This window comes from Rhinolophus ferrumequinum, chromosome 8 (assembly GCF_004115265.2).
Source record: "Rhinolophus ferrumequinum isolate MPI-CBG mRhiFer1 chromosome 8, mRhiFer1_v1.p, whole genome shotgun sequence".
Lineage (NCBI taxonomy): Eukaryota > Metazoa > Chordata > Mammalia > Chiroptera > Rhinolophidae > Rhinolophus > Rhinolophus ferrumequinum.
In genome coordinates, this window is record NC_046291.1 from 63,364,592 (window position 1) to 63,383,798 (window position 19,207).

At 43.7% G+C, this 19,207-nt stretch overlaps 1 protein-coding gene across 15 annotated transcripts in view; it reads right to left on the minus strand.

Moving 5' to 3' along the window:
* Positions 1–839: 839 nt before the first annotated feature.
* The window catches only part of PKP4 (plakophilin 4), a 227,473-nt gene continuing 209,105 nt past the window's right edge, over positions 840–19,207 (minus strand). For 12 of the 15 annotated variants that reach the window (XM_033111700.1, XM_033111698.1, XM_033111709.1 and 9 more), the window contains 8 exons: positions 18,908–19,081; positions 15,864–16,014; positions 12,439–12,634; positions 8,259–8,343; positions 8,018–8,135; positions 5,393–5,521; positions 3,622–3,695; positions 842–1,838 (listed from right to left, as the gene is read on the minus strand). In XM_033111700.1, coding sequence (XP_032967591.1) covers positions 1,590–1,838; positions 3,622–3,695; positions 5,393–5,521; positions 8,018–8,135; positions 8,259–8,343; positions 12,439–12,634; positions 15,864–16,014; positions 18,908–19,081 — 1,176 coding nt within the window. In that variant the 3' untranslated portion in view covers positions 842–1,589. Of the gene's footprint in view, positions 1,839–3,621; positions 3,696–5,392; positions 5,522–8,017; positions 8,136–8,258; positions 8,344–12,438; positions 12,635–15,863; positions 16,015–18,907; positions 19,082–19,207 lie in introns of all 15 variants that reach the window. The other 3 variants (XM_033111702.1, XM_033111704.1, XM_033111701.1) reach the window with 2 other exon arrangements.

The window sequence follows — 19,207 nt, forward strand, 5'->3', positions numbered from 1 at the left end:
CTTGGGCTGCAGTCCATTCAAGAAGGAAAAGCACTTTTCTTTTGAGTCTCTCCATATACTCACAAATATAAGCACGCGAATTTTAATCTATGATTTGTACCACTTTTGCAAGACGTTGACTGAGTTAAGTCAATACGTCTGGATTTGATTTGCCATGTAGGTTGTATTCCATGTAAGATGCAGGGCGGAAAACGCAAGATGGGTAGGTTTCAGACTTTGAGCCTCCTGGGGCTGGTACCCTTGTTGTCTCCACAGATGGAGAAAAGCTTACAAATAATGCTTGGTATTATCAGGACTCCTGCCTACCATGTGTGTGGGGGCTTCCCCCACCCTCTCTCTAATCGAGGAATTACTGTCTCATGGAATTACTCAGTAAAATAATTATTTAGAAATTGTTTAGGTTTATTACATTGGTGCCAACCAATAAATGCCAAAACACTGTTCTTATGTAGTCACCAAGTTCTTAAAGATGATGCCAAATGCAGTCTGTCAATTTAGTTAGAGCTGGGCTGCCAAATGTAATTTCTCATAAGTGTAAAGTAGTGTTAATATATACAGCTACCTGAAAAACAAACAAACAAGCAAACAAAGAATATGATAAAAGAACAAGGAGCATTAGATTTAAAACAGAACCCAAGAAATAAAAATACTAAGATAAAGAGGTCCATAGCTTCGTTCTTTGATCTGGTCTATCTCACCAAGTCTATTAACTGTATACAACTAGGAAAATTCCAAAATAGTTGACTATATCTAAGCTGTATCCAACATGTATATTCACATGTATTAAATCTGCTTTTCTGTATTATACACAGAAAATAAAAAAGAACAGGGAACAAATTTCCAAGGATGAAATCTCCACATTTATTTTTCTTCCATGTGCATAGAAAATGGCAGTGAAGTGTCCTATGAAAGAGGCAGGGAATGGCCATGGCGCTGCTATACCAGACTGGACTTTGTGCTTCAAAGGTACACGATTCATTTTGAAAACAAAAGATGTTGTAGTTTGTTTTTAATTGCTAACAATTCCTTGGGGTTCCCACTTGTTTTTTAAGCTGTCAGTTTCTTCAAATCTCCTTTCAAATGACACACTGCATTACAAATGATGGCACTTAACCAATGTGGCATTTCCATATTTACACCAACAAAAGAAATTTACAAGACATAATAGCATACGACCTTGACATTTAGTAATAGCAATAAAACATGAAGGGCATCCATTTTTTTTCTGTACAAACTATCAGAACATAACTTTATTCACATTAAAAAAATCATCTTTAATTTGATTTGACCTACACATTCCCCATCTCATTTCACCCATTTCTCAACTCTCTCATCACATCGCCCACACCTTCACCAGACTACGGAATCTACAAGTAATTAGACCTAACACCTAAATAGAGCTTTGAAAGTCCTCTCTCCTCAAGGTTTCCTCACGTCCCTGATAATTCCTCAAAAAAGAAAAAAATATGCTCTTCACTCGTTCCTTCCATTTCACTTTCACATTTCATCAGCATATCAGCACGGCAGACTTTTCATTTCAATCCAAACAAGGTTAGAAAGAAAGAGTTCCTTTACGGAGCATCTTGATGCTACACCCACGAGTCCGGGGACCCTGGGTACTGTTCTGCTCTATAAGAAGGTCGTTTAGTGGAATAAAAGTCTACATAATTTGTGGTCGATTTCAGTCCATACTGTGTTGAATAATCAGTAGAAGCTGGAAAGTGAACTCGATCATCAAAATAAGGATCTTCATAGCTATGAGGAGACTGCAAATACAATCTGTATGCATCAAAGTTCTTTCTGTTGGAGTCATCTTGACTATAATACAGCTGTTGATGCTGTTGATGAAAATGAAAAAGCAAATAAATCAAAGCAATTTTGGGAAATACATGTTTTAAGGAAAATTAAGGTGGGCTTCCTGTTTTATATTTTTAAAGCAGTACTCAGTATTTGTGAACTGATGGTTCAAAGTTGTTTCTGGTACACACTGTCTGTTTACTAGTGGACTTAAAAGATTTTTAAACTACATTTACAGGTGGGCTTGCAGAGTTTGCTCAAGTCCTCTCCTAAGGGCCTCTAGAAGTTAATGCCTCAGGAGAGCCCAAGAGAGCATCTGGCTACCTCCTCCCTCCTTACAAGAGGCCCAGTCTTGCGCTCTGCTGTGGGGGGGTCTCTTACCTGTGCAACGGAAGGATGAACTTGAATTTTGCTTTGGCACAAGGGAACCACTAGCACATGCTGAATTTAGTTGGAGGTTGGATTTTTGGGCTTTGGATAGTTATACAATTGTACAACCATCTTTTAAAACGTGTACCTCAGAGATGAAAACTGAGTCCATCCCTCAATTTTTAAAGTAAATATGTAGTGGGGTGAACAGGTACACTTTGGAAGCCCTGCGGTACTATTAAAAGAACAAGCAATCTCCAGGCAGAAGAGTAGTAAAATTAGAAGAGACACGCAAGCAAATACAATTCTAAAGGAAGAGACTTCCCCAAGCCAGGGCTAGTACATCCATCCTTAAGGAAGCAAGGTGAAACACAGGTGGGGATCCGCACACAGGTGGGCACCCTGCCCCCATTCCCTTTTGTGTTGTCCTATCTCTGATCTCACATGAATTTCTTCAAACATGTTTGTAGAAAAGCTGTCATGTCTGTCTTTCCTCTTGATCATGCCCAAATCGCCCCCACTTCGTAAGACGTAACAAATTTACCATAGATGTCAACATCGTATTCTGGAACTACATGCATTTTAACATTATAAGGATTTCAGAGCTAAATTCTCTTTTTAATTTAAGGAGTTATGATTCTGCGGCTATTTGTCCTGACCAAAAGAACTATAGCATAAATTATAAGTGATTTGGGAAGTTCCTTTTCTTTCATCTACTGCGAAAAGATGAAAAAACGGAGAGAGGTCTTAGAGAAAGAATCCTTATCTGAAAGACAGGATGTAGGCTTGTTTGGGAAACCCCAGTTGCTCATGTGGGTACTGGAAGGTAAGAGGTGAGATCAGATGACCCAGGTGGACATGGCATCAAAGGATCGAAATGAATTTTAGGCCACCCATGAAAACAGAGACTGAATGTTACAACCACAAGACCCCACCCTGATGGAGAGCGGGGTTCACTAAGCAGGGCTGAGTCCACTTTCACCTCTGAAGCAGACAGACACCTGCTGTGGAGGCTTGAATGGGAGGAAGTCATGAAGATGGAGATGAGGTGCACAGAAGAGAGAACAATGAGATGGGACAATGAGATGGGACAGTGCTTACCAACCTTTCCTCACCCCACCCAGAGGATGGAAGAGATTTGAGAGATTAACAGGAAAAACTAAAAAGTGGGGAAAAGGAAATTGTTGGGTAAAGAATATGAGTCAGACTTCTCAGCAGGTTCCCATGAGAGGCATGGTGGTCTCAGCAGCACCGACTCGGACGTTCAAGGACATGAGGCTACTGTGAAGTGATTTGCTTAAACCACGGATGAGCTTCTGAGGAGTGGAGATCCCCAGAGAAAGCCCCTCGGCCCCTGCCACACTGGCCCAGCTCTGGTAAGTCAACCGGCGCGGACGCCTTACTGTGTTGTTCCCTGCTAATCGGCCTTCTGTAAAAATGATATTGCACATTCACCTGTAGCCGTCTATTTTGTTCTCTTGCTGGTGAGGAATAGGAACTGATGTAAATTGGTGAAGGTTTGCTGGAGCCTGTAAGAAAATATTTTATGAAATTAAAACTAGTGCTCATTATCCTGGTCCATTAGGCTGTGTGGTCTCCCTGCAAGGGGCTGGTGCTGTCCCTCACATGGCCTGCCTTCCCCAGGGCAAGCACAGACAGGGACAGCCTGGGCTCCCTGGATCTAGCCGGGCTGCTGCTTACCCCAGGGCTGTCAGGAGCTAATGAATATGGCAAAATAGGCTGTGTGTGTGTCACCAAAAAGCAACGCCAATGCATAGCTCATCCAAAAAAGGTTCCTTCTCACCCCCTGGTCACTGCAGGGCACTGTTCACACCTGTGAAGATTTTCCTGGTTGGCTCTGAATAGCAGCCTTGCTCCCCGGGCCAAGAAACACCACTTTTTCAGGGTTCTGAGCTACAGCACTGGGTCAGGTAGAGGAAGTATCAGAACAAGCTCCACGCCTTCAGAACCGTTTTGACTCAAAAACCCAGGTCCTGAAGAGCAGGCACAGGCATGTTCTAAGCAGTTTGGGCACACGGAGGCATATGCTTGTGCCTGCCATATTTAAGTACGTTTTAAAACAATAAGAGCCTGGTAATCAGACAGCCGTCTTCAAGAGTCCACTAGACTCCCGATGATGCCAACCATGGCAGAGGTTACCCTTCTATTATTGTTAAGGCTAGCACAGGTTTGCATTTTTTAATGAGGAAAATGAAACATACTTGAGGCAAATTAGTTTATTGAAGCAAGCACAGAGATACAGTAGGAGGCATGCTAAGGACGCAATCTTTAAAATAAAGCAGGCTGCTGCAAATCTGAAGTAACAATGCATGCACTTCAGTTTGTATGTGCATTTCCTTCTCAAAGAGCTTGATGTTGGAAATGTAGCATCTGCAATTTTCTGAGCTATTAATTGCCATAGTAACAACAGTCGATTAGTAAACAGTCCTGTGAAATCACAATTTCAAAGACAACAGCACAACTGAGACTGCTCCCCCAGCAGTTAAGTTGCCACCAGCTTTTATTTCTTTTTAATAAATAGGTCTTTTGAGAAAAGAGTGCTTTTTTTTTTTTGATAGCTCACACTATTTGAAACCTCAAGAGTAGTTATGATATGCAAGATAGTTGAGAATGGAGAGAATAGGAAATCTTGACAACCCTTTGGGTTGCCATCCTTTCAATATATTATATGCACAGCTTTCAGAATAGGACATAAAATATCAATACTATATAACATTATATTTGTTATTCTTAAAAAATAATCACTCTGAGGGGAATCACACTGTACATTTTGTTTTTCATTCAAACTCTTTTCCACGGAAGTGTGAATGAAATTGACCTCCATTCTCAGGCCAGTCTGGGAGATGTGACCCTGCTAGGCAGCAGAGCTCAGGGCTCTGACACACTGGGACACTCGGGAAGACTGCTGGAGCAGGGAGGGAGCGGGCCAGAGGAAATGCGCTGCAGGGAGGCCAGAAATCACTTGTCATCGGGATGCAGTGCTCTTTTTACTTGAAGTCACCAGACCACTACCTCAGCTTACTGAACTTAAACCAAGCAGAAAAGGCAGCAGCCCCCGAAGCAGGAAATGGAGAGACTGGAACATGGTTTGCTGCTGGGGGACAGTCTCAATGCAGGCATGGGGTACTCCCCAGGCCACCGGCCGCGTGCCTGGAAACACGCGGCTTTTCGAGGTACTCTATCACACACCCAACTGGCATCTTACCAGGGTACAGGCCTTTATGTGTGGCATCCCCTTGGCTATTGTAATACTGCATAGGTGGCTGGGTCCTATCGTATTCAGAGCGAGGGTCTCTGATTCCTAACAGTGCTGGTGAGGAAGAGGTGCTGCCGACTGAAGGAAGAGGCAAAAGGAGGAGAGAGAGAGAGAGAGAGAAAGAGGAGAAGAGAAAATCAGATTGTCAGTGTCTCTGGAAAAACACAGGTCAGTAATTAGAAGCGCTGCGCAGCTGGGGCTGAGAATCAGCTTGTAGCGGTGCCGTGAGTTGCAGAGCAGCCAGCCCCCAGGACCTGGCAGGCGACCTGCAGGCCCACCACCGTGACGTGCTGTCCACCCCTGAGCTTACTGAAGAGCTGTAGTGCCGGCTGCCTAGTTAGAGGTGCAGCGCAGAGATCATGCAGGTTCCCCAGCAGCGGGCCTCAGTGACTTGATCGGGCCTTTGAAACTGAGAAGAACTGACGAGCCATGCAAGAGTTACGTTTGCTCCTTTGTAAGTTCAGTTCAGCTGCTTGTAAAGCACCCATCTATTACCCTTTACATGCAGCTCTTCAGTAAATAAATAGATGTTTTACAAGATATTTTGATTTCTAATTATTTCAAAAATGTCTGCATTTCTAAATGTGTTTGAATAAAAGTGCCCAGACCATAACACTTACAATTCTTTTTAAGGTGATCAGCTGTCAGGGAAATTACGTAAACTCAGTAAGCTTGGCTCTTCAAGAAGCTCATGGTGCAGAGAAGCCTGACTTACAAAGGCCCAGGTTTTTTAATCTCAGCTTGAACCAAACATTTGACAATAACATATCTATCCATGGCTCTCCTTTTGGACATTTTTGCACAGGAGGAAAACACTGCATACCTTTTTTCTTCTTCTCATTAAAAACTATCTTGCTTGCACTAAAGTTAATTATAAATGAGTGATCACTTATTCACTCGATCCACTTGAAAACATCAGTGCCCAGACCGTGCCACCAGTGGTTTCACACGCACTGATGCTTTCAGAGAAAAACCGGCACTGAAATATTTTCCTTAAAAAGTCACCTCTCTGATATAGGATTGCTTGGTGTTAAACAAAGGTGAGTGTTCACGGGCAGTGTCCATGTGCCACTCATGTTGCTTACTTTCTAGAGATGCTAGGATAGAACATACCCACCTGCCTCCCACAATTATATTAGGAAGGCATCAGATGTGCCCATAAGGCCACACTAGTGATGACGGATGGATGACCAGCCTTTAGAATAAATGGAACCAAGCATGAATTATATCCTACCTCTGAATGGAGTCCAAAAGGTTATGTCGGCGTTCGGAGGGGGCTCACCAACATTGCCCAGGGTGTGTATTTAAGAGGTCCTCAAAACAAGGCCATTGCTTAGTAACTATGTCTTCATCTGTCTGAAATTATTCTTTTGCCTGTACATATGACTTTGGTTATGCAGCGAAATCTCTTGCTTTCCCTGGCACCCCTATTTCTGAACCCCTAAAGAATTCTCAACATTCTTTTAAAAGAAGATAGCCTCAGGCTACCTTGGGAGCTCAGTAAGGATGTCAAAAAACAAGCATAGCTCTCTTTGAAGAAGACACCTCATAACTTAAAAACTAAGATAAATACACACTGTATGCAAATTCCTAGGGCAAGTAGAGACATCCAATTATGTGGCAAGAACCATTGGTCATATATTAGTCTTCTTGGACACGTATGTCCACATGAGAAATAAGACTGCCAGCAGTAGCACAGCTGAATACAACTGATAATATTTATATGTCAGAATGGGAGATATACAGCCAAATTAAAAAAAAAGATACTACTTTTCCTGTTTCATTTAGTTAAGAATTAATTTTACAGGACTGACTTAGCTTGGTAGTAATAGTCTGTCCTTACGTGTAAAAAAAAAAAAATTAGTCAAAACATTCCTTCTACCAAACTAAACACCACCAATAAGTAGGTAACATGGTTGCCAAGAGCCCCAATTTCCAAATCAAAGGGAATTTTTGTAAAGCCAGCTGCAGGGCCAGTTCCCATTATCCGTGAACTCTGGGGGGCTAGAATGCAGCGAGGGCATGGAGGTCTAAGTGGTGAGGAGGGTGTAGGAGCAGAGCACAGCTCTCCCAGGCTATGGGTGCCAAGAGACTCTCTAAAGGACACCGTTAGTGAGTTTTCATCAAGAAACTCAAAATCACTTCAGAAGAGATTCCAAACTTGTGGCCAGCAGGCAGGCAGGGCAGCCATTTTCAGCTACAACCTAGGGGTCCTCAAACTATGCCCCTCTACTCTCCTACCCGCATCCCTGGGCCAGCCTGTCAAACGCACGTTCCTGGGCCCCTTCACAAACCCAGTGAAGCAGAATCTTAGGGGAGGGGATGGGATGGACGGCCCTGGGATACTTGTATGCATTGTAGTTGGTGTAAACTTGTATAAAACTTTTAAAATGAACAGAGAAAAATGGGTTTGTTGTTTACAGTCGCATGTAATTCCCAAAGAAGGCTTTTGGTTGGAAGAGCAGAGTATTTGAATATGACAAGTTCAATAGCTTATGTTCAATCTTTTCTGGTTGGGAAACAATGTTCTGTCACACAAATGTCCTCACCAAGGAGTGGAGTTTACCCACTAACCTGACTGAATGATGGGTGACATCTGTTGGTTGGTGGTAGACAAGGAAGGATGTGACTTGAATCGGTCTCGCTCTAACGTTGACACAGGTGTAATAAAATGGTTCTGATTCCACCCATCCTGCGGAGTTAAAGGAGAAAAAGAAACCTCTCAAAATGAATAATGACATTTCATTACAATAAATGATTACGAATGTGTGTTCTGATGAATGCTAATTATCCCAGAGCTATTCTTGTAAGTTACCTTTTTGTAAATGCTCCGGAGGTCCCGATATTGCCATAATGTATTCAAGACCTGGGCTGCTGCCTTCACCACTTTCAGAGATGATCTAGGGAGAGAGCGAGGATGTTAATAAATAGAGGCGGCACAGCCCCAGGCTACACTGGAGATATTCAGGCTGCGAATCAGTGTCCAAGAGGCCATCTTTCCAAGGACCAGAGGGCATGGAAGCCGCTGCTAGAAAACACTACCAAGGAATCAGGCGCACCTGGGAGTCAGTCAAGTTCAAGGCTGGCCAGGCGCTGCAAAGACCAAAGCACAGCTCCCAGGCAGTCAGCTCTGCAGGGAGAAGCTGTGGTCGGGATGAGCCTATGACCTTCAAGGTGAGGGCCTCTTTCAGCCTCCCCATGTCCCCCAGGGAGCTGACCTTGCTGGAGCTGTGGGGTCAATGTGACCATGACCACACATCCTGGGAGCGAGGACCCTCCCAAGTGAATTTAAATGTTCCCTCCCACCCCATTAGGCTTTGATGAAAACACTTCCATTGCCTTATCGTTTATATCTCTATGTAAACAAATGTACATACGTGCTCTCATGCTCGATTTGGAAAATGTGGTTAGTTATTAATTCCCTGTCTGAACACATTCTGCTGAAATGGGCACTCTGTAAGCACTGCTGACCCTGAGTCACTGCATGTCACCTTGGGAGCTGCTCCTCTCACCAGTAAGTGAAGAGGGACGTGCAGCTTCCTGCTGAGGCAGAATCAGATGCCCATGTCCGGGTGGAGCTGGGCTCCGGGAGTCAGCCCTGAGGATGACAGAATACCTCTCTCTTCAGAATTCATTTTTACATTGAAAATTGACTTTAAGTGTGTATCATGGATCTAAAATCTGATTTCTTCTTTTACTCCTTATCTTTCCTATGAAACTTGCATGAAGTGGAAGAAGAAGAGAGGTGAGCAGGCTGTAAGCACTGTCTCCACGCCTGGTAACAGACTATGGGCTGCTAATGACACTGAGGGATTCAGGGTGGGCAGAGTATAGGCAAATTCAGGGGCTTCAACCTCTCTGTTCCTGGGAGTAGGAGATTTCTTCATCCTAGCTCCCACCCAAGACTCACTCCTCTTAGTGTTCCTGATGAGTCAAGGACAGAACCAGGCAAACCAACCCACTCAAAACCTTTCTAAATTTTATATTTTCAAAATGGACAACAGAACAAGGAGATACCTCAAAGAAATGACCAGAGATGAAATTTCAGGCACCCACAATGACCGTGAAGGTCATGGCCGTCCCGTTCTTAGCGGGTTTTGACAGTCCTACTGTTGTCCATCTCCCTGTCTTTAAGCGCTAGGCAGCTGGGACTGATGCAGAAAGGCAGACCCCATGTCTGACTCCAAGGACTACCTGCAACACTCGACAAAGCAGGAGTGTGCCAGGTACACACCTTGATACAAACAGCTAGGCTAGGTAGGTGTTTTTAGAGACAAATTCTATGAGCAGAAACCTACTTGACTCCTGAGAAATGTAAAGGAAGTTTCTCTGCTCCTTTGCAGCATACCTCCTCGAAAAGTTATGTATTCTCATCTCTAATTTCTCTCAGCCCATCTTTTCTTAAACCTATGACATCAAAAATACCGTTCAATTGGACAAGTCCCGGTCCTCACCCTACCTGATCAAGCAGGAGCATGTGACACATGCTCCCCTTTAAAACACTTCCTTCACTTGGCTTCTGGGCCACCATGTGTGCCTGGTTTTCTTCTGAGCGCTCTGGCTCCTCATTCTCTTTGACCTCTGACTATGAGGGACATCAGGCCTCACGCCTCTTTTCTTCTACATTTACTTCTTTATTGATCTCAGCCCACCTCACTTCTCTTGAAGTGCCATTTATACACGGATGACTCTGAAGTTTGTATTTCTAGCCTGGACCTCTGCCCTGAACTCAAGCATATTCTCCTGTTGACCAGACACTCAAGTGGATGTCTCATCTACATCTCAAATGTGACATGTTCAAAACAAACTCCCGCTTCTCCCTAAAACCTGCTCCTCCGGGGGCGTCCCCATGTTGGTAAATGGAACTCCGTGCTGTGGCCTTGAAGGCACCCTTGACCTTTACTTCCTCTCATCCTGCTCATCTGATCCTCCAGCAAATTCTGTTGACTCTACCTTTTAACCATGTCAGAACCGACCACTTCTTTACCACCGACTGCTGCCACCAGGGCTCGGGGGTCGGGTTTGTCTAGTCATTATGATCCCTTCAAGGGATGTCGATCACATCCCTCCTCTGCTGAACACTCTCCCATGGCTTCTGGTTTTACTCAGAGTAAAAGTCAGTTCTCATGCTGACCCACAGGGTCCTATACTGCTAGTTACTTTCCCTCCTCCTCCTTTCCCCTTGACTGGTTCTGTTTCAGTCCCACTGGCTTCCTGCTATTGCATCAAACACACGAGGCACTCTTCTGTCTCAGGGACCTCTCTTGTTGTTCCGTCTGTCCGAGATGCTCTCCCTCAGAGAGTTCACTCCTTGCTCTCTCCCTCCCCACCTCCAGGTCTGTTCTCAAAAGGCACTATCTTTGTGAGGCCTTCCCTGACCACCCTGTCTAAAAATATAATTCCCTCCCCTTACTGTGGCATGCCCTACCATCTTCCCTGATTTTATTTATTTGCCCCCATTCAGCACCATCTGATAGGCTAAGCATGTTTCTTAGTTAGGACCTCATCTAGCTTGCCCATGGAATGTAAGCTACCTGAGGGCAGAGGTGGTTGTGTGATCTGGTCACTGCTGTAGCACAGAGCAGGTAGGCGATACATACTTGGTGAATCAAAAGGAAAGGTAAATATATGTTCAGAAGACAACTTGATTTGATATAGGACTTTCTCAAACTCTTATTTTGAAAACCAGATTAGACCGGGTGATAACTTTTTTTAATATACAAAGTTTTGACACTGGTTTTCTCCACCTTCTTTGTACGCTTTTCACAAATGAAGACTAACAAAACTTTAAGAGCACAAAAAGCGATTACATTACCTCAGGGGAGAGGGTAGGGGACCAGGCGGGGGAGTTAGTAGGACGGATCTTAGCTTTATCTGTAACGTTTTAATTTCCTTTGAAATAAAAACGAGTGTGTGCATTTTTATGAATGAAATAAAAAAAGATACATAAGAAGTGAGAGATTGAAAGGAAATACAGTTAATGTTGATAGCTATAGTTTCTGTGAAATGAGAATATGCTTTGTTACGTTATTGTTATATTTTGGAAATTCCTTCAAAAGTATAAAGACATAATGAGTTCTAGCAGTGTCACTCAGCCAATTAATAAGTATTTCCTGAGCACCTATTATGGGTCAGGTTTCGTTCTAGATGTACAGGATACAGCAATGAACAAAAAGACAAAGTCCCTGCTACTGGGGGAGTTCAGATGCCACAGAAAGCAATAAATATCAGGGGGACATCAGTGCTGTGAAGAACAATCGGACAAGGGAACGAGGTGGGAAGTGGGGAGAGGGGCCATTTCACCATGGATGGGTGGCTGCTGTCCTGTTGTGTTGTGAAAGCACCAAGCAGTCCTACTTCTCACTTCCTTGAAGGAGTCTGTGATCCAATACTAAATCAAATTCAGACATACTATAGCTCCATGACAAAACCTACTTTGCCACCGATTCTCTAATCCCCACTTTTTCTACTTCGTTAATTAGCTGTTACCCAGGAGCAAAGGGAAATGTAGGATGCAAACCCAGGGCACATCCTGAAGCCACACAGCAGGCCTTGCTGTAGAGTGTTGATTTTAATACTTTCTGGGCACCTGCAGAGAAATCAATCCCCTAGCTGAGGATTCAAGAAGATGTTCCTGCAGAATAAGCCCCAGAGCCTGGAGCAGAGCCCAAGGTGCAAGGGAAATGGCGCCCCCAGATTTTCCTCATCATGGCATTTCTGATTTTTCCAGGGTCGGCGTGACCAAATGCGGCTTTAGAGACAGAAAGGAATGCAGGGACATTACAATAAAAACCAGAAAAGGGGCCACGTGACCTAAATGCCTGTCTCAGCAAAACAGGTTGTACCTGCTGGAAACTGCTTAGCTTATTGGCATGTAAGAAATGCAACAATAAATCCTTTCCAATAGGAAGCATATCCTTACAAAGGCCCTTATCAATCCCAGGATGATACCAGGAACAAAGCCTCATGAGCGCATCTCCGTGCAGCAGACTTGCCTGTCTCCTCGGCCCTTGGTTATGTTCACCAGCTTTTCTATCCCCCCAGAGTCAGCTAGGGCTTTGGCGTTCTCCATGTTTTTGCTGGTGACCTCGTGCAGAGCACAGCAGATGGCTGCCATAGTCTCATCAGACAGCACGCTGGGGCCAGTGCCGCCGGGAAGCCGGTTGACCAGGTCTCTCATGGCGTATTTACCTGCCAAATGAAAAAGACTTCATTCGACTTTCAGACAGTGCAAGGTTTTTTGTGATTGTTTTTAAGACTGTGACTATGCCGTCTTAACAACAAAACCTCAAAAGAGACGATAATAGGGCAAAAAAAAAACCCACAACAAAGAATAAAATGACAAATATGATAATTGTAAGGGGGAAAGTTAACATTTATTGCAACGTCACTTAAATAAATGATTGGTTTATAAAACATTACTATAAACTGGTGAAAGAAAATGTGAAGAAGTGTATAAAATTGGGTATTTATACCAATCAAGTTGTTTTAGTTTAACTATTTTCATTAACAGCAAGAAATACAGGAATCATGATAGTAAATTTTATTCTCGATTCAATTCATATGCATCAAAAAGACCTCAGCTTCCTCTTAAAGCTTTAAAAAAACTTATCTTTAAATTTTAAAACGAGACAAAGTAAGACTGCCAAACAATGCTTTTCATTAAATCTATCTGGATCTTAAAATTTGAACTGGATACAGTCACACATTTGTACCACGTTGAGGGTGTCTATCAGATGGTCTGACATCAGTAGTGATAATGACATGTTAGTTTCTTTTAAAGAAGACACAAGTGAAATTTTGGTATTAGAATTATGGGTATATTATCTCCCAGGAGTAATTTAATAATAAAGTTCTTGATAGGACAGGCTGGGGAGTCCCCTAGATTTTGAAGTATTTCTTTACAGATCCCCAATTTTTCTTACCTCCCTCCAAAAGGAGATTATCTCTAGCTTTTTCAATTTCAATTACCAACGGACAAACTGGAGTAACTGTACTACACACAAAAGAAATTAACTACAGCTCAAGCAACTATTTTCTTATTTTTTTTCCTATGCTAATAATGGAGTGTATATTAAATGGGTTTTTATTAAAGACCTGTTTACATACACTGGTAAGCAGACAGGCCCTGACTACATGCTGCATAATTTACAGCATGTCAAAGGGAAGACTCTGGCTAACTCACAACCAAGAGCGGGAGAACAGTGATGACACTGTAAGCCAGAAGATAAATGTGGTTTTTGAGAACAGATGATACGTTAGCACTGGTGATTTTAAATACTCACGAATGACCAAAAGGTCCATGATGTGTAATTTGTCATTCTGCTAAGACACAACTCTAAATTGTACTCCTGAGGCTTGGGGTAAGGCAGCTCACTCTGCCTGTGAGTGAGCCTGGTGGTTCCCTCAGAGCCTGCAGCTGGGCCGACTCAGGTGAGCATGCAGGAACTTGGACAAAGTGATGAAACTTGGGTTTCCTTGTGAAAAATGGCTCTGAAGAGAAAGTCCATTGCTAGGGCTGGTGATGGACGTAAGGAGAGAGGGAAGGAGTGAGAGAAGGGGATGGTTCTTAGGGGCAGAAGTGCTGGGGAAATTAGAGTGAAATACTGAATACGGAGGGCTTCAGAATTCATAGGAGGAAAAGGGATCTTTACAGGGCAAAAAGAAAAAGTGACTCAGGAAATAGTTCAAGAGTGCTCCAGGTGGGTAAAAAAACTGCTCATCAGTGGAGCGAGAAAATGCTTGTGGAGCTTTAAAAGGGCGTTGGGACATTCACAGGAAACAGGGTGCAGGGAGAGAAGGCCAGGATTCTGAACACACACTGCTCCTCCCAAAGGGCTGTGCTCAGTGGTGCTGGCCCTGCACCTGCCCTCCCGCGTCTCCTCCCAGTTGGGGAATGACAGGCCAGAAGACTTCTGTTGTCAGCCCTTTATGTTTTAGCATTAAGAACTCCTACACTATATGTGCATTTTATAAGAAATTCAAACAACACAGATGTAACAAAAAGAAGTTTAAAAGTGTCTCCTGAGGGACCTAGAGGATTTGTCTCAGGGCCGTGTGGGAACTAGGAGTTATAATGCCTCTACTGGGATCGGACATGAATTGGACTGTATGAACAAGAAAAGCAGCTCCTTTCCTCTTTGTGGGGGATGACTTGGCTCAAAACAGCGGTATGTCACAGAGCACGGTAATCTAGGCAGTAATTTCAAATAGCAATTCTGCCCCCACTCTGTGATGGGCTTTGGTGCAACTTACCAGAGTGAAACCTCACAGCAACTCTTAAGGTAAACGTGGTTGCCCCTGTTCTTTCTCTAGCTCCCTTTCTCCAGCTTTGTCTCCCCCTCCCTCTTTCTTATGGTAGGTGTATTTTAGTGAGTTCAATATATATTCACTAATCCACATAAGATCTTGTCGAATTTCCCCTCCCTCTCCCCTGACCTATCATTAGCTGGGGGACTGGTGTGCAACTTGGTGATTTCTAAGTAGCTGCCTCACCCTCTTCTTTCATTTCCACAGCAGACTTGTGGTGAAGACAGCAGGCACCGTCCACGCCCTTTCAGAGGGAGATGAGGAAGTTTTCAGTTGAGATGCATGAACTGAGCCCAGGTCAGCTCAACATGGGACGACCGCCCCCCCACCCCCCACGGCAGGTCCATAGCCAGTGAACAGCAGATCCAGGGTTTATCCTGAGGTCTTCTGGAGGGTCTCTGAGCTTCTGCTTACCCCACACCCTGCTTGAGATGGGGCAATGCCCTGGAGGCAGGCAAGCAGAGATACCTAGGGTGCAAATCTCCAAGAGATGCCCATTCTCAGGTTCATACAGGTGCCGATCCTACATCTGGATGGAGCCGAGGGTGACTGCCTCCTAAAAATGTGTGCCTCACTTGCCTCACCCTAGTCCAGACCCGCCCTGGGTGGAAACGGCCTTGGGAGTGTGGCTCTGCCTAGGGGTGGGCGTTTACACAGATCTGAGGGGGAAAAGCCACAAACCTTTACAGAGGTTTCATTATTTTTTAAATTTTTTTATTTATAACTTGGTAGTGTTGATGAACTAACTAGCAGATATCAGCCTTAAAAATCAGAAAGGGAGAATTGAACTTTTTTTGTTGCTCAAGAAATGAACCTCTCTTAGGGAATATAGACACCAAATCTATCAAGCAGTGTTGTAAAGTGTAACTCAAATTGCTATCTTTCCTGAAAATGTACATTTCCTGATCAAGGTTTAATTAATGAAGATATCTCTTGCTGAAAAGAAATGGTCACAAAGGATGGACAGCAGAGATGCTCAAATATGGCAAGAAACCAAGGATTAGGACTCAGTTGCTAATCACTTTAAACGTCATGTTTTTATAAATCAAAAGAGTTTTATACATGCTATAGTGGCTCTCTCTTTGTAGCTCACCTGGTCACCAGAACATACCTATAAGCTCCTTGTTGCGAACATCTAGTGCCATATTCCTCAAGGCAGTTGCCACAGAAGACACCACTCTATCATTATCCATTCTCAGAAGTTCTACAAGGATGGGGAGCCCCTTTTCTTTGCGGACGGCCGCCCGGATGTACGCTGCAAACTAGTGAGCAAAACAAGGCATTAAGTAATACGGAACAGAGTTCAACTCTCAGATGTTACTGTTGCCTAAAAAAGATGTTTCCAAAAGATGAACTAATAGATTAAATGTTTTCTTTCCAATTGGAGATTAAATCTGTGGTGTCAGTAAAGAGAAAACCATAGTTTGGGATAAAGATAGGCTAGGATGACTGATTTGAAAAGAAATCCCAAAGCCTGAAAATCTCAAACTGCCATCTGCCAGATATTTTTGTGCAGAAAAGAGAAGGCAGTGATTACTTTCTACCTCAGATACATAAACATGATTAAGGAAGGATCTTGCATCTTCTTTGCAGCTGGCCCCATGCCAGGTCCAGAGGCTGTAAATAGGATGGCAGGGCCCAGAACCCATCGGCCCGTGTCCATCAGGTCATTTTTTCCTATCTTTTCTGCAACAATATTTAGAGTTTAGAGTTTAAAACCTTTTAAAGAGGTTCCTTGGAAAATTTCCTTGCCTCAGAAGAAAGGAATTCTCCAGAAACATTGAGCAACATAATTCGTACACACTGGTGAAAAAGTAAGTATATTTATATGTAAAATGCTTTCTCATTCAAGGTTAGATGCTGCTTCTTTTTTAAATGTGCAGTCAAGACATTCTTTTGTGATTATGAGGCAAGTCTGTACCGTGAGTCAGTCTGTGCACCCTACGAATTGTAATGCTAAGTCAGCTAAGTCATCAGGGAAACACCACAAAAAGAAAAAAGGTAACATTTTGAAAATGGGTCTTTAATCTTACTTTTAACTTTCATTAACATTTTTACCAAGGCAAACTGTCTTTTGAAATTTAGAATAATTGAAAAACATTGCTCATAAAACATCTAATACTTTCCTGTGGTGGTCAAGACATGAGGACAAAGGTCTGCCAGCCCTTTGTATTATTTTGAACATTAAAATATGTGACTGGCCACTCAGTTTCTTGAGTACCAACAGAAGAGATTATTTTAATAATACACCTAAGAGGAAAAGATGCATTTCAAAGATCCTATTAACATTCTTCATATGAAACAAATACAGGGTAAAGCACTCAGGCAGCTGTATCCACTTCTCACGCTGACGCCTGCAGCAGAACCAACGCCCGTCTCACGTGGAGAGCGGCGGCTTGGCCCAGTCCTGAGCGGGTCCTTTCCGGAGCCCTGCAATCATCCCTGCTGCCCCCCCCAAGGAGCTTGTGGTAACATCTGTGGTCACGATTTTCTTGTTTTCTTAACGAGGGCCCAGCATTTTGATTTACTATTTTAGATACTGTTCATATTTTAAATGAGGTTACCATCTAGCTTCCATTCACTAAATGATCCCAGAAATGAAATACTACACAACTCAAATCACATCTCTTTTCTAATTACTGTCTTTTTTATTATCATCAAATGATCCTATGTCACAAGAAGCTGGAGACGAACGATGGGTCACCAACAAAAGTATTATGCATACTTATGTGCTGGGTACGGTCCTAGGCCCTTCACATTCACTGTTTCCACTACTCCTCACAACTACCTCGTGCTGTAGGGAGTATCTCTATTTTCCAGATGAAGAAACTGAGAACAGACAGATCCGAAGCACCAGCTAGTAAGTGGAAGGGCCAGGGTTCAAAGCCAAGGGTTCTGATTCCAGAGCCAGCACTTGGATTCCAAGCTATTAGCACTTTAATTAAGAACAACAATAAGACAACAACCCCATTGGCTTAGCACGAGGCCATAGTTACGTGTATAGATTCATTGTAGCAGCTGGCTGCATGGAATAAAGCATACCTAGGCCTAGCAATGCTTTTCACTGTCACGGATAATCCAGTGGCCAAAAGATTCTATTTTGGGAGGTAGTGGTGGAGGAAGTAGCCAAAAACAATCATTATAACAACTCCACGAAGATATACCTGTCAGGAAATTTCTAGAGGCTGAAAACATCTCACACAAGGATTGTCTGGGAAGTTGCTAGATGACGTATAGAAGTTTTGAGAACATGCTTATAGTGGTAAGAGTAGGAAACCACCTTCCATTTTCTTAAAGAAGTCACACACCTGCGAGGAATGCAGAAACTTTTGCCATACACATTTTCTGTAAGCATCTGAGAGAGGAATAGCGGGCCCCTCTCCTTGCCTGCATCACTGCCCAACCTCAGCTCTAATTCAGGCCCTGGGCATCTCTCACCTGGCTCCCCAGTGAAATCTCAGCCTCTACCTTCCTCTTCTTAGAATTCACCTTCTGCACTGCCACATTCAACAATATCCACATCGGCCTGTGTTGCTTGTCTGCTGCAACCCTTTCAGTGGTGCCTCTGGTCTGGAGGTGAGGTCCCAGTTCCTGAAGCTTGGCCATCAGGCCTGTTCACAACGCCTGGCTCCAATGTCGGCCACTCCTTGCTTGCCTTCAATGCCCCAGCAACCAGCCTGTAGTGTCCACCCACACCATCTTCATCTTAAGGCCTTTCTTCTCTTGTCCCTTTATCTGGGTCACTTCCTCTATACCCCCAACAATTAAGACTTTGCCGGCTTAATTCTGCTCATTCTTCCAGATTCTATTTGGGTAGCACCACCCCAGGAAACCTTGCCTACCTCTTGGTTCTCTCCTTTCCCTCCCCTGCCAGGCTGGGTGAGATGTCCTCTGTCAAGACGTCCACAGCAGTATACCCATCCCTTGGAGTCTACACTGTACTGAATGGATGTGTCCGTTTTTCTCACTAGCCTCCAGTTTCTCTCAGGAAGGGCATGTCATATCCATCTTTGGCTCCCCTCAGACAGCTGTTATCTACCCCCACCCTTTTTCCTCCCACCCTTTCCAAACTCTAACCAACCATGTCCTTTCACCATTATTGCTTTTGTGGCTGCACAGATGGAAAGAAGTGTGGACATGCAGAAGACCTCCTACCTTCCAGTTTCCAGCAGAGAGGTTTTGGAGAGATCCAGCAGAGCCTTCCAAGGTGGCGGGGTTGGAACTTTCCGCCAGAAGAGTGAGATATGGTTTTACCACTGACGGATGCCACAGCATCTCAACCCCTTTGGGGGACTTCGACAGTCCTGGGATAGGACCAACTCCATCCCACTGAAAGACAAAGAGCACACGTTGAGTGAAAGCAAAAGGAACACAGTCTCTAACACTTGAAAACATCCCTCTCTGCTGGACTCAGCTACAGCTATGCAGAAAAACTGTATCAGGAGAAAAGCTTTT